We start from the raw sequence: 16,267 nt of genomic DNA on the forward strand, positions 1-16,267 counted from the left end.
TTTCTAAACATATTGCTGAATTTATATGATTAAATTTGTAATAATAAAAATCATAACAAAAATGGAAAACCTGTTAAATTCGTATTTTTTGGGAGAAAAAAAAATCAGAAGGAAAAAACTTTATCAGAGTATCTATCTTTCCCCTTTTCTTTCTTTCTTCATTTTATTTTGGTCAGGGAATTTCCAGTCCAGGGCTAGGGTTTAAGGTACAGGGACTAGGGTGAAATCGGAGATGGCGATGACACAGTGGTGCAGCACAGCAGCGAGGAGACTGATGACTGTTATGGAGCAACGAATGTCATTTTCATCTTCAGCTGCCCCGTCGGCGGCGATGGGAGGTCCGATCCTTTGCGGACGAGGGGACAAGAGGACGAAGAAAGGGAAGAGATTCAAAGATTCATATGGAAATTCAAGACCTAAAAAGGAGAAGAAAATTGAACGCATCAAGGATAAAGTTGAGGTCCCCAGGTCTACACCTTGGCCTCTTCCTTTCAAACTCATTTGATTTCTAAGCTTTTTTTATTTTCTGTACCCTTCAAAAATCTAGTCTTGTTTCTATTTGCAATGCTCTGATAAGAAGATAGATTATGTTTTTCTTATGATGAATCTGAATGTATTGACGTCTGGGCAAAATTGAGTTTCAATTGCTTTGTTTTCTCTTTGCGATTTGCATACAAATGTATTATCATATGGCATTCTAGAATTAGGAGTTCTAGGAGTTGAGAATAAATGCTGAATTACTATTGCTGTTACATGAAGGACACTGTGATTAATAGGTGCTTTATCTAGACTCACTTTTGGTTATTTGATGTCAAAACACAACTTAGCTTCACTATGCATCAATCCTAATTCAGTTGGGGTCAGCTATATGAATCGTAGTTTGACTATTTTTAATGACAGTAACTGTCGACTTAGGGCAAAACTCTCCTGTTTAATCCGGGTTTGGGACTATTATGGATTACACATATTTTAGTCCAGAAAAACTGAAGATTCAAAATGTGCTTAGTTATTTCAGCTACTGCTCATCAATAAAGATCTTAACTTTATAGACATCAGCATCTCCGTTGCCCAAATTTGGGGTGTAAGAGATACTTGTTGCTCTAATTATCCTGCAGCAAATACTGTGGTGTGATGTATATCTGTTGTCGTTGGTTGATATGACTTTATGAACTGATCTATCTAGTCTTGTGCTCGAGTTAAGATAGTGTGAGATGATTCAAATTGAAATATAAACTAATGGAGAAAAAAGGATATGAATTTGCTTTTTTTCATGTTGTTAATAGTAGTTGCTGGCTTGAAGGGTGCATCTATAGTTTTGGAACTCAGCCACTTCTGACAGAACTGGTCTCATATATGGGTGGAATCAAACTAATCTTCAATCTAGAGAGAATTTTTGTAAGAAAAAGTTGCAAACTTTCCTTAAAACCTCCTTGGGGAGGGAGGGGGTAGAGATAATTGACTGGATGAAACTGCAGGAGAGTTATCTGCAGCTTTCAACATTGAACTTCATGTTTTGGTGTGTGTGGCATCCAGCCTCTCGATTTCTTTAAAAATTGATGCTGAGCAAGAGATATTCTCTCCTATTGACAGCTTATCTCATTAGATCAACTTGTGGAAGAAACTCATGCTGGAGTACATACATAATGGTGTATTCACAGATTTGAAGTAAAGGCAAAAGAGTGCAATTGTGCAAAGGGCCTGGATGGTCTCCTCTCTACTCTGTCAATAGATGTTAGAATTGGTATGACAGAGAGAACTGAATGGAGAATAATGAATTGTGATGTTCAATGATTTTGCCAATTACTGCTTTCTGCTGAAGTTAATCTTGTTATGTAGACACTGTGATACATACATATGTGCAGAGAAATGAGTTTGCTCATTCTTATGGAACATGCTATTCAACATATAACACCTCTTTTGAAGAGGGTGAATTGTTCATCTTTCATAATCCAGAGCTAATAGGTTGCTCTCTTAGGTTGGATTTTTTCTTGCATTCGTTTGTTGTTCAATGATAAATCCATGCGCAAATGTGATACGGTGCATCAGGGAATTTTTCAAGGTATGACATAGTAGTCGAATGAACCATAATAAGTTTGAATGCCCATATGTTCAGGGGAAGCATGCAAAGTGCAAATGAATGTAGCATTATTTTGCTCTTGTGAGAACCTTTTGCGGGTTTTATTCATTAGAGGATCTTTTGATGCAAAGGCCAGTAAGAGATTATGAGTTTTAGATATAATGACTAATTAACAAGGGTGTATTTTAGGAATCACATAGTCTTAATATGAAATTACAATCTAACCCTCTTTAGTTTGTAATTACATTTATCCCTTAAAAAGTAACACAAACCGGATACATAATATGTAGCTCGGATACATTATAACATAAATCGGATACATTAAATACTGGCTCAAATACATTAAAGAAATAAGAGACTTTAGAGGTTTTTAGAAATAGAAGGGGATATTGAAAATAAGGGAAACATAAAATGTGTATTTCAGTAATTTTTCTAATTAACAATGGTCCCATTTGATTATTACACATTAGAAACACGTATGCGGAGTTAAACCAAAGGTCCAAAACCCAACGCATGAGTAGCAAAGCCATCTATTGTTTATAACTCAATCAAAACTTCAGTGGCGGAGTCAGACATTTTATAAAGCATGTGTAAAATTTTAAAAAGTAACTAACAAAATATTTAGTGAGTTTTGACTAATAAAAAATGATGTTAAAAACTTAAAGTTAGTAAAAATCGAACCTTCGACCTCGGAGCTTCTACCTCGGAGCTTCTAACTCACTCTTTACCACTGAGCCAAGGGCTCTAATTATGTCAAGTGTCTGCAAACTTATGTATATATTAACAATTTCATTAATTTGACCTATATATACGATATAATTTCCGGCGAAGGGTGTTCACCTGCACACCCATCACTGGCTGTAGCTCTGCCCCTGCGCTAAGGTTGTTATAGATGATAAAAAGTTAGTTCATGTGAAAAGCCAATTTAAAGTAGGAAAAGGCACTGTTATAAATCCTTTTAGCTGATTTTATTAGTAGATGAGTTGATAGACAAGAATAAGACAAGACATCAATCTAATGCGACTTTGCTGAGAAAATGACATAAATTGTCCCTTAACTATAAAAGTAGGTCTAAATTGATCCTTTAACTATTCAAAAATTTATTAGTTTTGGTCCCTTAACTATATACTTACCGGCTTTAGTCCCTTAACTATAAACTTACCGATTTTAGTCATTTAAATATTCAAAAACTTATCAGATTTAGTCTTTGTCCATTTTTTTTAATACAACTAGCTTAGGTTTATATTAACGGAATTCATGCCTCAAGAAATTAAATCTTTTAGCAACTTTTCATGTTGTTTCTCTCTCTCCTCTTCTTTTTCTTCAAATTAATCTTATGCGAAGAACCCTAACCTCAACGATTCAAAATAAAATTCACAAGGAAAGAAAATATAAGTCATAATTTTATTCAACAAAGGATAAAATGAAGCATATTATTGCTACTAATGACTAGAATATGCTAAACTTTATTATTAAAAGAAAAAAATGATTACCTTAAATCCAAAATTTGTACTCCAACGACTTCATTGAATGAAATTTGTTTAATTTTTCAGAAATTGAAATTTATAAAATGGTAGATTTGTAATTTTTAAATCTTTTTTAAATAGATCAATTTTATTATTCTATTCATTTTATTTTACGTGAAGAAATTTGAGTAAATTAAATAAAATTCGCACGGATTAGCATATTCAAGTCATTAACAACAATTATATGCTTAATTTTATCCTCCTTTGAATAAAATTATGACTTATATCTTCTTTCCTCATTAATTTTATTTTTAATCGTTGACGTTATAGTTCTTTTCATAACAGTAGTTTGAAGAAAATAGGACGGGGATAGAGAAACAACTTTAAAAAATGGGTTAAAAATTTAATTTAATGAAGATTTCGATTAATATAAACCTAAGCTATTTGTATTAAAAATGGACAAAGACCAAAACTGATAAATTTTTGAATACTTAAAGAACTAAAATCGGTAAGTTTATAATTAAGGAACTAAAACCGATAAGTGTATAATTAAGAGACCAAAGTTGATAAGTTTTTGAATAGTTAAAGGACTAAATCCATTAAATGTATAGTTAAGGAACCATTTTAGACCTACTCCTATAGTTAAGAGACTATTTATGTCATTTTCTCGGACTTTGCTTACTCTGCTATGTATCTTTCATTTCATCCCCCTTCTAATCCAAGAGAGTACAACCACATATCTATTCCATCTGCCAAACAAATGGGACAACTATTTGTCCGTCACTCTTGCAATAAAGGCAAGTATACAATTTTTTATAACAAGAAACTGTTCAAACAACAATACATTAATGATATTGATAGCTCACAATACTTGTAAAAAGAAGGTTAAGACATGAATAATGATTACTGACATTCGACAAATTGTACGCCAAACAAATCCTCAACTTTGTCTATTTCAAATCAAAATCTGACATTTATTTTTGCAATTCTTGGTATGCAGCTCACAACAACTAAACGGTCAATTTTAAGTGAGCATAGTGCCATTGCCAATTCCCATTTCTCTAAATATCAAACCAGAAAACATATTTAACGTTTCATTGTTCAAAGCTAGATGGAATCACTAAAAAAGAAGACAGGACTGGATGCAACTCTCCTTGCATGCCCGCACTTTCTGAATCTGCCACCGAAAAAATGAAAATATTCAATCAAATGGCAAAATTTACAAATATAGATCTTTACCAATGTCAAAGACGTTGTTCAGTTTTTATTCATTGACATGTTTAAGGTGATAATTGAAACTACTTGGTATTCACGACAGATGTCGTGTATGCCCAGTTAGCTGACAATAGTTTACTAGCTCAAAATTTCCCAAAAATTGGGCCAAAATTTTCTTCGACGAGTTTTACAGATGGTTGGGGTGTCCTCTGCAGTTGTTGGGGTGGGGGAAGCAACAGAGGTGATAAACATGATGAAAGTATTGGGAAACGCAAATGTGTGAAGATGCACGAGTTAACATAATTATACCTTTTATTCATTTCATGGGAGAATATCATACTAGTTCAGCCTCTTCCTTGCCATAGTCATACAATATCTCAATCTGCATCAAGAGTCAAGGAGTTATTAAACATAAAGGATCCATGAAGTCTGCTTGGTATAACAAGAATAGAAGAATTTGGGTCGCAGTTGACATCAAATTAACATTTTTCTTTTGTGAAAAGGTAAATAGTAATTTATTGACCACCGCAGCACCAAGTTGGTGTTGCAGATACCAAAAGCAAAGAAACAAAAGTATTGTCGATTCTGTAGGAACTAGTGAACTCTATCGTGGTTTCTGTGCACTTACATCAACTCCATTACACACCCAAACAAAGGAAACTAATACAGTTGTATTGTAACTTCCTAGTACAAAAGACACCAAAGTGATTGCATTTGGACCAATACATATCCAACAAGTTTGACCCTTCTTTTACTTTGTTGTTCTGGCTCCCTCATAGGGGATACCTTTTTAGGGTCAAATATGGTCCTAAAATGGATGAGATCTGGATTCAGATCATTTTTTACACATTGAGTCAGGTTAAATGGGTCAGGGGAGAGAGAGAGCATAGAGGTAGGTGTAACATTTGGACAAACATCAATCCAGATCTACTCCACTCCAACACTAATCTTTTGGACCACAACTATTTCCGATTCAAATTACTCCAAGATGAAGAAAATACATGGACACATGTCTGAGTAGATCCCTTGGAAGGAAATGGGAAATAGGGACAACCGGAAATATGGCAGCAACCCATCCAGAATACTTGAGCGATGCAGCATCCCCTGGATACTTTTCTAATAAAACTATTCACTAATAAAAAAATTACCACTCTTTAATGATCACAAGCAGGTTCAAATAAGGACTTGACTTGTATGAAGGGAGCAGAACATCTACTACTTTCGTCAGAATATCCTTGTCCTACTTTTCTTGCTACTGTCGTAGATTTCCATCTAGTAATTAACAGTAGTACAACTAAGTATGACACCGTATTCCTATGACGTTGATGTGACATCTTTTTGATAAGCTCCCTCTTTGACAGTTTATTTAACTATTTTAACATCAACACTTTTTTTTTAAATGAAGTAGAATTTTCTCATGAATTGTGAATATAATTGGCATAAACCACCCGTTGTAGTCATATAAATGTAGGACAATAAGGATAAAATGTCAGATAGCAATTCACGATGAGAAAATAAAGATCAATACATGTCATGACATTTAAAAAAGAATGAACTAGCAAGTTGTAAACAGATAGAAAAATTAACAGTTGAAGATTACTCCTGATGGTATTTGCAAAAACTGACGAAACAGGAAGGTAAATGGCTTAAGCAACTAGCATAAACTGACACATTGAACGTGATGTAAATAAATGTTTAAGCAAATTACCCCTTCTGGCGGCACTGGATTTCTGTTGAACTTGGAACCACCAGGTGCCCATGGAACTGCTCATCATTGAAAGACAAACTATTACCAGCAGTCTAAAGCATAAAATAGTTCACTCAACTTTTCATGTTTCCACAATTTATCACATTTCCGAAGTGTGTCAAAAAATCAAAAAACTATGTCCTTTCAAAAACTAATAATAAGTTGGTTTTATGCATATCCTTTTTATATCTATTCACATTAAAAAATTATAAAGTCAGATGTTTACTGCTATCAACATTTAACAAAAGTTGTATGAACAAAAAAGATCATCACATAATCCAACAAGGAAACATGCAAAGGTAAGTAGGACAAGACTTAAGGCAATCATTTGTCAATTAGCATCTTCAAACTTCAACATAGATAAAAATTCAGATGAGACGTATCCTGTAGATATTTTTCTTTTCTTCCTTTTTTTTTCTCATGATCCACAAGACATTTCATCATTAGAGGCAGTCTCTTTTCACATGAAAAAACAATATTCCCTAGATCTAAGAACTTAGCACCCCTAACAGTTGGGAAGATGTGAAAGATTTCAACAGAACTTATGCCGGCTATAATTTTTAAGAGAAGTTTCTATACAACGCTTCTTGTTGATAGCTGAGAAATCCCTGCTTGCCAGTAGTGACATTTTGAAATTCGGTGGAAAATGGGCTCCACCCTCTACCCTTCACTCAAAATACCAGCCTTTTTTTTATATAATTTCAGATACCAGGCTTTTATCTGTGACATGCGCCTAACCCCACACAGTACAAGCTGCTCTCTTACCACTAGACCAAAACCCAAACCCTGGGGACCTCATTCAGTTCAAAACCTGTATCTCATATAATACAGACTCCGACATCATATCCTTAACATGTTTGGTTCATTGGATTGAAAATCTAGTTTATTGATAGCAAAAAACTCACAAAGAATACATAGATAGTGAGGATTCATATAGCAAACTTCAACTTGCTTGGGATCGAAGTGCAGTTGTTTGATACAAAATTCATAAAGAAACATACCAATGTAAGGATCAGGGTGCCGCCACTTATTGTAGGATGCTTCACCATCAGCTATAAGTCTATCAATAGTTTCAACATCTTCCTGAATGTTAACAAACCAAGACAGAATAAAATGAACTTAAAAGATAAAATTGCAAAACACCAAACATAATGCAAAATATATTACTACAGAATTACAATTTCACTTGTTGAAAAAGGGAATGCAGCTCCTCACTCATTTGGCCATGAAATTAGCCATCACTAAGATGAAAGCAGAGTCATTTTTCATTATCCATAAAGAACTTTAATACATAATACTCAATCCCAGAAAGTTACTAATTGAACCAAAACCAATCTGGAACTACTTGTTCTTACTATATAGCAGAATCTGCAACATTGACCTCGCATTGTTTCCAGCATCACTTGTGCATCAAAAACGAATTGAGCATGACAAAGGTGAATTCTTTTTTGGAAACACATATAATCAGAACATATCATGAACAAGTCACTCAATTTAACAGTAACCATACAAACTTTAATCCAAATATCGAGCTAAACACATATGATCCCACCAGAAAATGCCAATTTGTATACTCCAAAAATGTGCTAGTACACATACAAATCACAACAAAAACAAGGAAAAGAAGAATGAAATGAACACTTAAGGACTCATACAGTTTAAAATAAATTTATTAAGCTTCACAAATACTTCTATCACTACTTGTATTCAATACTAATTAATACTTCTGCATTTTATTTGACAGTACACTAAAGGTGAATTCTGTTTTTTTTTTGTGAAACAGACATCATTAAAACATTACACATGAACAAGTAGCTCTGTATAACACTAAAACATATAAACTTCACTCCCAACATCAAGCTAAAACCATACAATCCTTACCAGAAAAATGAAAAATCACATAAAAAGGATAAAAAGAAGGAAAATGAGAACAAACCACTTTTCTGTTGACCTCAAATCGCTCCCTTAGGGCATCCGCCTGAAAACAAACAAACAAATAAATTAATCAATAAAACGAAATACCGGTTATATATAAGTAAAAACAATAACATATAGAGATCGTATGAAGGAAATGTGGAAAAAACGAATCAATGGAAGAAACCCTAGGAATTGTGATAAACATTTTTACATCAGGATAGAAGAGATGACGATGGACGGCCCAATTAAGAGTGTCTCTGAGAGCACGCCTGTATAGGATCCGAACCCTCTCCCTCTGCGACGCTCTTCGAGCTAAGAACGATACCGATGCTATTCCGCTCATCGCTTTCTCAATCTCTCTCTCTCTCTCTCTCCCTCTGGTTTACTCGGAGCTCTCTCCCCCTTTCTGGATCTTTGTATTCAGAACTACTACCTACGACGTCGTTCTACCACATACCTTTTCATTTATAGGGTTACATTTTTATTTATATCTATACTAGTTGGTGTTTTTCTTTAACTATTTATGTTATTTTAATTAGGTTAGTCTTTCTGAATAATGACATATTTTATCTTATTACAAACTAGTTAAACTACATTATGTCTAAAAAAAATATACTTTGAGTTAATTTTTTTTATTGGTTGGTATCAACTTTGAAGAAATGTGAATAGCAAATAAGAATAATTAAGAAAGGATGTACATTGTAATTAGGCTTGTTTGTAAAGAGACCAGGAAACTGAAATTTGGTATAATGTAGTTACACACATGACAAGTAATTAAATATTAAATAATGCATTGTGATGGAATAATTTAGATTTTTTTATATTTTAATTTTATTCAGGTCTTTGGGCCATAGAAATAGAAGAAGAAAAAATAGCATGAAGTGTTTCCTTTTTTAAGAAATTTTATGCAATTGTTGAAAGTTCAAAAATCAGAACTACAGAATTAAAAGAACATGGGTATACATATCATTGTTCTTAAAAGTTGAAATTACTAAATTCCAGACAAATAAAGAGCTAGAATTCTTGCAAATATATTGTATGACACGATAAACGGTGTAAAAAAAAATGTAGACTTCTTAATTCTTATATCATTTAACTGGTTCTGGTCATCGCCAATTTATGGTTAATATAGATAGTTACAACTTACAAGTAATTGGTTTTATAATATCATATGCCAAAAGAATTACTTGAACACTTTCTCCAATTCCAGATTTAGATCTATTACTATCAAATATGAAGCTACAAATTATAATTGATTCGCAGAGTAGTACTGCACAAACTTAAGCAAACTAATAAAGGAGACTATTCAATCCTATAATCAGTGAATTGGCAACATGTATCCAATCCAATTACATTCATCATAAGACTATTGCTGCTAATTTCACCTATATCTTTCTTTTGCTACTGAACTTTCAAAAAGCTCAGATAAGGGATGACATACTGTTCTTCCAGCCAAACGATCTCCTGCTCTTCCTCGAAGGAGGTGTAATGCTAAGCCCAAACATCTCCTTGAGGGCTGGACCCTGATCAGAGAACCCAATCAGCTTTGCGACAATGGCAGCACTATCTATCACATGATTCAGATCTGTGTCATTCCAAAGACGATGAACCAGTTGATGTCTTCTCCTTTTGGAGTTCAACTTTATGCCCCATTTCTGGTATATATCATTTCTTTCAGCTCCTGGTAACCTTTTATATATGAGCCTACAGAGCATATTTCTCTCGCGTCTAAGAGCTTTGAGGCTGTTAAATCAAGAATGATAATGAATCATATTAGCAGATGTTGCAGAGATGGTAGTTACAAAATTTTAATGATACCAGACTATACATAAAGTTTAAGCTAGTATTTTCAGTCCATAACAAATTTACATTGGCATCACTTCACTTGAACTGGGATGGGAATAGGAGTATGAGAGATGCAAGGTAGAGAATATACCTAGATGCTAGTGTGATTGTCTGACCGCCTTGCACAGCTGAACTTCCATTTGAAAGTATTTCCTTGAGGAAGGAAAGTCTTCTTACCTCTACCTCCATGTAAATAGAATCCATACGGTCACCTTTAAACAGCAGGAGGAAGTATGTCCTGTGGATCAATGAAATATGGCAAGTTTGCCATAGTCCAATGATCATTTTCTGTAGCCTTCCAAATTCAAGAGGCCAATCTGAAGGAGCCTCCAATGAGTCCAGCATCGGGTCCACTCCAATACTTTTGACGCTCCTTTTTGACTTTCCAGCCTCTTGACCCTGTGACATAGATATTATACATGTAAAATGATGACAACGTGTGACATAAATCAAGTTCCGTCAAGTTATAAACTTAATGCTTACTACACAAATCATTGCAAAAATAGCTTAAACTATACTCTAAGATTGTTAACTGTATACACATAATTCAATCTGAATAGTTGTTTTTGCATTAGCTAGCACAGTTACCTCGTCATGCCCACCACCCAAAATAAGAGAAAGCAAAAACAGATCAAAGAGCAAACTGATCATGCAAGCAGTATCTGTCATCAAATCGACCAAAGTAACATGATGCATTAAAACCAAATGATGCACACATGTTCCAGTAATCCCATGCATGAAAAAACAAGCAAAAAAGTGCGAGCAACTCTAAACACACAGAGTTGGGACCAAGATATTTCATACCTGATCATGAAGTTGCTTAGCCATCTCCTTAAGACCTGCCACAAAATTGTCAACGCTTGGGATATCCTCATCTCCAGGGACATTATTCCCATCCACAAAAGCACTACCAATGGAAGACTGTGAATTGTTTCTCGATAAGTTAGATCTGTTTGCTCCATAAATTAATAGGGGTAGTTTCCAGTGCTTCCGTTGGAAACCCTCAGGTCTTCCTGGAAAATCCTTATCTAGCACATTAGGCGGGGTGGTCTGGTTTTCTTCAGCTGTCTCAGTGTCGGGTGAAAGTGAGCCAATCATAAAATTAGCTCTACAGCTTTTGCTTCTTGTTAATTTACGGCTTCTGGAACCTGATATACTTGTTGAAAGGGAAAGTGAAGAAGAATCATCAGGGAAAGGTCTGACAAGAGAATTGATTGTATTCTGGATATCAAGCATTTTCTGCTCCCAGGCCCCATGAAGAGAACGACCGCTGGTGCTGCTTGCTTGTCCAAGTAACATTGGTGATTGCTGTTGGAGGTCTGAATGTCTGATACTGGAAGCAGGAGGCATTGACATTCTTTCTCCATAGTCAGTGTTTGACAAGCTGATGGATGCAAAGGTTTGCTTTTCACTAGACTCATCCATCTCAATACATCGAACTTCCTTGCAATGGTCATCACAATCTTCTCCTCTCAAATTTACAGATTCTTTTACCCTCTGCTGTTGACCAGCAGCAGGCACAACATAGGAGGTAGCATCACTTTCATTGTCCCTGATGTAGGACCCTGCTACAGCTGATGAGCAAGACACAGAATATTCATCTTCATATGTGTTCCCTTCTGAAGGTAGACTTGATATGTCCTGAAACTTTGCGTAAAATAAGTAACAGATAAAGGAACATCTCTAATGGATAATTCAAATAGGTTACTTAATACAAACCTTTTGGCTGGAGGTTTTATCACTTTTAAGCGTCTGCAGCAAATCCTTAACCCGCGATTGAGCAAGATCACGTTGCTTAGTTAGTTCCCTCACTTCTTTCTCTAGCTGCAGATATTTACCAGATAAACTGTATAAACATTCTATGAAAACATTTCAATTTGTATAGCCCTTGGGAAAATTTTGCTGTAACATGAAGCAAGGATGCTTTGACAAATAAAATGCAAAATAACTGAGTGAAGAATAAGTGAAATCAGCAGTTAGATAAAAGCCTTGGCATGAACAGAAAATAGATTAACAATTGGTTCATCGGATCAATTCTCATGGTAACCAATCCAAAGTCTAGTAGCTGAAATTTCCAGAAGAAGCAACAGTTAGGAAAGAAAACTCGCCTTTTCAATCTGCTGGTCTTTCTTTCTCAGCAATACCACATGATCACAAGTAGTTGTCGGGGTTTTTAATTCACTCTCTAATCTAGCCAACTCTTTCTGCAAATGCTTCACCAATGCCTTGTCAGACATTACAACATTGACTTGTGCATTAGTGGTCACTTCTTTGGCACAACAGGCAAATAGAAGTGTATTTCTAGATTGTTCTACATGGCTTCGAGCAGGACTCAGGGTGCAGATTATGCCAGTTCTTGCATTGCCCCCCAAAGCAGGTTGAAGGATACGAGTTAGCTTAGAATCTCTATAATTGACATGCCCATGTCTTCCCTTGCTGCAATTAAGTTAAATTGTTACATGCAGTGAAGCTTCAACAAGAGGGTAGTGGAAAAAGATTAATTGACTGCACGCATCTTGAATGTATATACAAACAGCCAAAGGGTGTGATGGATGTCCATACTGTGGTTAACATCATTCCATGTACTATTAATAACATACACAATTCACATAGCAATACTATTCAACACCATAAAGCTTTTCTTAGCTAATCTGAGAAATGAAAAGAAAAAAATCCCCAACTTGCAATGTGGACATCAAAACTGAATAAATGTTTAAAAGATCATTCAGACATGTAGCTAAGTGCAGCAAATTTAGATGTCTTGGCAAGATGACTTAAGAAACAAGCAATCAACCTTAGCTTGCGAATAACAGTTCCCAAAGTCAACAAACTACGATTAATATGACAGCCTTCTTTCAGTCTCTGCCCAACTGACAGAGACTGAGATGCGCGTTCGCTACCTGCTAGATCAACAAAATTCTGCATTCAAAAACCATAAATTTGCCATCAGCAACTCAGGCATCCATGAAGAAACTGTCAATAAAATCCTAAGTGAACTAACTGATGTATACCACACTAGCAGAAAGAGTTGTTTTGTTGTCCTTCCCTATAAACTCACGGGCTGAACTTTCAATTGTCTGAAACAGAACGACAAAAAAGTATCAGAAATATTCACACATCTCTATTCCATGATAGTATTTTACTGTTCTGTACAGAGAACAAAACATGCCAATACCAACTTTATCAAAAGGAAAAAAGGACAGGAAGGCAATACCAGTCTAAGAATTTGATGAGACCTGGAGCTATTTTCATTAAGATAAGTTTCGCCAATTTGTCTTTGAGCTGCATAAGGACCATAAAAACTAGTAAATTCTGGAGAAAATATATAGGTTAATTTCTATATTGTGATTAAAACTAAAGCGTAGAGTTGGAGATTCGCACTACCTTCACATACGGACAAGAGATCTTTCAGATGGTCCCAATCCCTTAAAGTTTCTTCTGTGAGTTTCTCAATAATGGTCCCTTTCTACAAAACTCAAAATCATTAGAAAACTTCATCTGCTCACTGTTAAAACTAAGAAACAGAAACTCACTTCAGGATCATCGAGCAGCCTAAGAGGAGAACTATCTGAGCTGAGGAGGTCTCGGACAACTTCATTGTAGATCTCCATTGCAGAAAACTTCAAAACAAAAGCTCTTTCTTCGTGCTGAACAAGAGAAGGAAATATCATGTTTGCAATAAATAAAGAACAAAAGAAGATTAGATGCATTATGTCAAGCACTGCTCAAACATTCCAAGTCAAAGAATATAATGTGACAGTTAACGTTAAATTACCTTTTGCATATAATCATATATGTCCGCTACTGTAAACTCTGTAATTCCATTCATTGTGTAGGTCTTTCCACTGCTTGTTTGCCCATACGCAAAGATAGTTGCTGCATAATATGTTTAGGTAGTCGTAACAGTGAGTTTTCTTTCAAATGAACGATGAATCTGCAACAAAATGTGGAAGGCATATGACTGGAACACTCACAGTTGATTCCGCTGACAACAGAAAGAGCAATGTCCTTTGTTCCTCCCTCATACACTTCCCTTGTTGAGCAATCACCTCTATACACCCTGTCTAATCTCAGAAAAGAAAAGCAAGAAGATATGTGTAGCATCAGTAAATCATTTATAAATTGCACTTGAGCTACAAATGAAATTACCCCAACAAATATACATAGTTCTGCAGAGTAGAACAGCCCAACCCAGGAATTGATGTCAGCCGGAGTTTGCAAGCTAAAATATCCAGATCTAAACCTCAATTCACCTCTCACTGTCATTTCTCAATCTACAACAATCAGGTTTACATACAAAGGATGAAATAGGGAATTTTCTTACCGAAGGTATAAGCAGTTGGCAATCCAGACCGTTCCTGGAGACTGTTCCTATATAAGATGCTGGTCTCATTGATACATTCCCAATCTGAAACTTCATTCCTTGAAATTTCCTTTTCACTAAGAGGCCTCAGCCTTACCAACACCAAGATCTTCTCTTCACCGCCCAATGCAGCTCCTTGCATTTTCTCCCACTTCTTCAACTCTTCCCCACCAATAGCTCCCATGCCTATCTTTTCCCCCTCCTCTCTTTGTAGCCACTCCAATCACAATGCCAACAATGGACCCATGATTCAAGGGTCACCCAAAGGTAGGCGTAAAAAGAAGAAAACTTCTCACTGCCTCATATTGCTGCTGCCAACACCCAACAGAAAAAGGAAAGACAGTTAGAATGTTTGAGACATGGTGGTTGTGATTGCTAAAAGAATACAGTAGCCATTGAATGATCTATAACTAATCGTAGAAAGTATTTAAAAAAATTAACCACACGATTAGGTAAGTCAATTCATGTGTTAGTTGTGATTAAGCACTTTGCTTAAAAACCTTAATACCAATTTTTTCAAAACCTAAAATTCCATAAAAAGCGCCATAACTCAATCCACTTTACTTTGCTTAACGGGGACCAATATTGGGACCCAAGTATGCTTCAGCACCAAGTGACAATACTATTCTATGAAATTTCCACAGTAGCTCTGAAGCTTTTGAAACGTTTAGCAATGGTGGACCCCAAAACCTGTATAGAATACAAATATCCAAACAACAACAACAAACCTAGTGCAATCCCCCACAAGTTGAGTCTCAAGAAGGTAGGATGTTCGAAATTGTTGCAAATAGCCAAACAACAAATTTTATATACATATGCTGATATAAAAAGAGAAGTCACATTGACAAAAAGAGTTCACTGTTCACCTTCTCTGTTGTTTCCACTGGAAAAATGAGGACCGAAGAGATAGATAAGGGATTTCAATTCAACGGTCACAACTTTCTCTGCTTCAATCCTTGTGCTGAGATTTAAATAACAAAAATGTAACGTAGATATTAAATTCTCACAAGATTCTAACGGTAAAAAAAATCGGTTTATTCAGATTGAACAATTTAATAAATAATATTTCAACGGAAAAAAAGTATTAAAAGAACAAGATCCGGATTAATCGATGTTCAGCCAGTCATACAATTTTTTATTAAAAAAATAACAAAAGAGCTTGAAAAATGAAAAGTCCTTTTCTTCAGCTGATAAAAAAACAGATTGAACTTGAAGCTAACTGAAACGCCATTCTCAGAATCTCAGTACATGAAGATGAAGCTTTACGCATCGAATAAAGTCGATAATGAATGAGAAAAAGAGAAGAAAAAAAAAACGACAACAGTAATCTTACCTCCATTATCAAATTCTCCATTAAAACAAACAATAATTTCACTGAAGAAGACGAAGTAAAATACACACACTAACACACACAGAAAAACACACAGTACACAAAATTTCCACTTCTGGGAACTGCATACAGTTTTATGGATCGAAGAGAGAGCGTCAACGTCTTTTTTTCGTGTGACGGTAAGGACAAAGTGTAATGACGAAATTACCCTCTCTTGGTATGAACCACGTGACCACGTGGCACTGGAATCTCGGTGAGTAAATACGATGCTTTATTTTAACCGTATGGATTTATGACACGTGTCATT

At 35.3% G+C, this 16,267-nt stretch overlaps 3 protein-coding genes across 8 annotated transcripts; 1 reads left to right on the forward strand and 2 right to left on the reverse strand.

Annotated features, from left to right (window-relative positions):
• The first annotated feature begins 104 nt into the window (after nt 1-104).
• Nucleotides 105-655, forward strand: LOC125853678 (30S ribosomal protein S31, mitochondrial). Its single transcript, XM_049533404.1, has one exon. It carries the CDS (start codon nt 233-235, stop codon nt 503-505), a length of 273 nt encoding a protein of 90 aa, XP_049389361.1. The 5' UTR covers nt 105-232; the 3' UTR covers nt 506-655.
• Nucleotides 656-4,495: 3,840 nt separating this feature from the next.
• On the reverse strand, nt 4,496-8,864 carry LOC125843478 (NADH dehydrogenase [ubiquinone] 1 beta subcomplex subunit 9). Its single transcript, XM_049522625.1, has 6 exons — nt 8,634-8,864; nt 8,442-8,483; nt 7,507-7,588; nt 6,467-6,522; nt 5,068-5,140; nt 4,496-4,720 (listed from the first exon to the last, which is right to left on the reverse strand). Exons 1-5 carry the CDS (start codon nt 8,763-8,765, stop codon nt 5,093-5,095), a joined length of 360 nt encoding a protein of 119 aa, XP_049378582.1. The 5' UTR covers nt 8,766-8,864; the 3' UTR covers nt 4,496-4,720; nt 5,068-5,092.
• A 779-nt stretch (nt 8,865-9,643) lies between these two features.
• On the reverse strand, nt 9,644-16,086 carry LOC125866238 (kinesin-like protein KIN-7E). Of its 6 annotated transcripts, none has more exons than XM_049546591.1 (15): nt 15,964-16,086; nt 15,497-15,591; nt 14,592-14,938; nt 14,242-14,331; nt 14,043-14,143; nt 13,801-13,914; nt 13,652-13,733; nt 13,482-13,549; nt 13,279-13,344; nt 13,062-13,186; nt 12,376-12,703; nt 11,987-12,091; nt 11,072-11,914; nt 10,359-10,666; nt 9,644-10,165 (listed from the first exon to the last, which is right to left on the reverse strand). In XM_049546591.1, the coding sequence occupies exons 3-15, from the start codon at nt 14,812-14,814 to the stop codon at nt 9,844-9,846; spliced, it is 2,775 nt and encodes a 924-aa protein (XP_049402548.1). In that variant the 5' UTR covers nt 14,815-14,938; nt 15,497-15,591; nt 15,964-16,086; the 3' UTR covers nt 9,644-9,843. The 6 variants fall into 6 exon arrangements, with proteins under 6 accessions (XP_049402548.1, XP_049402556.1, XP_049402539.1 ...); XM_049546599.1 differs by having other exon boundaries at nt 14,592-14,941; XM_049546582.1 differs by lacking the exons at nt 15,497-15,591; nt 15,964-16,086 and having other exon boundaries at nt 11,987-12,087; nt 12,372-12,703; nt 14,592-15,117.
• Nucleotides 16,087-16,267: the final 181 nt, after the last annotated feature.

The sequence above is a fragment of the Solanum stenotomum genome, chromosome 1 (genome assembly GCF_019186545.1).
Source record: "Solanum stenotomum isolate F172 chromosome 1, ASM1918654v1, whole genome shotgun sequence".
Taxonomy (NCBI): Eukaryota; Viridiplantae; Streptophyta; class Magnoliopsida; order Solanales; family Solanaceae; genus Solanum; species Solanum stenotomum.

Excerpts from the sequence above, each read along its gene's own strand:
- LOC125843478 (XM_049522625.1), bottom strand. The coding sequence starts at position 8,765 with ATGAGCGGAATAGCATCGGTATCGTTCTTAGCTCGAAGAGCGTCGCAG. Across the intron at positions 8,484-8,633 it reads GTCATCTCTTCTATCCTGAT|GCGGATGCCCTAAGGGAGCG; the intron begins GTAAAAATGTTT and ends GTTTGTTTTCAG. Across the intron at positions 5,141-6,466 it reads ATCCAGTGCCGCCAGAAGGG|ATTGAGATATTGTATGACTA; the intron begins GTAATTTGCTTA and ends CTCTTGATGCAG.
- LOC125853678 (XM_049533404.1), top strand. The coding sequence starts at position 233 with ATGGCGATGACACAGTGGTGCAGCACAGCAGCGAGGAGACTGATGACT.
- LOC125866238 (XM_049546591.1), bottom strand. The coding sequence starts at position 14,814 with ATGGGAGCTATTGGTGGGGAAGAGTTGAAGAAGTGGGAGAAAATGCAA. Across the intron at positions 13,345-13,481 it reads CTCATCAAATTCTTAGACTG|ACAATTGAAAGTTCAGCCCG; the intron begins GTATTGCCTTCC and ends GTTCTGTTTCAG. Across the intron at positions 12,092-12,375 it reads AAGACCAGCAGATTGAAAAG|CTAGAGAAAGAAGTGAGGGA; the intron begins GCGAGTTTTCTT and ends AAATATCTGCAG.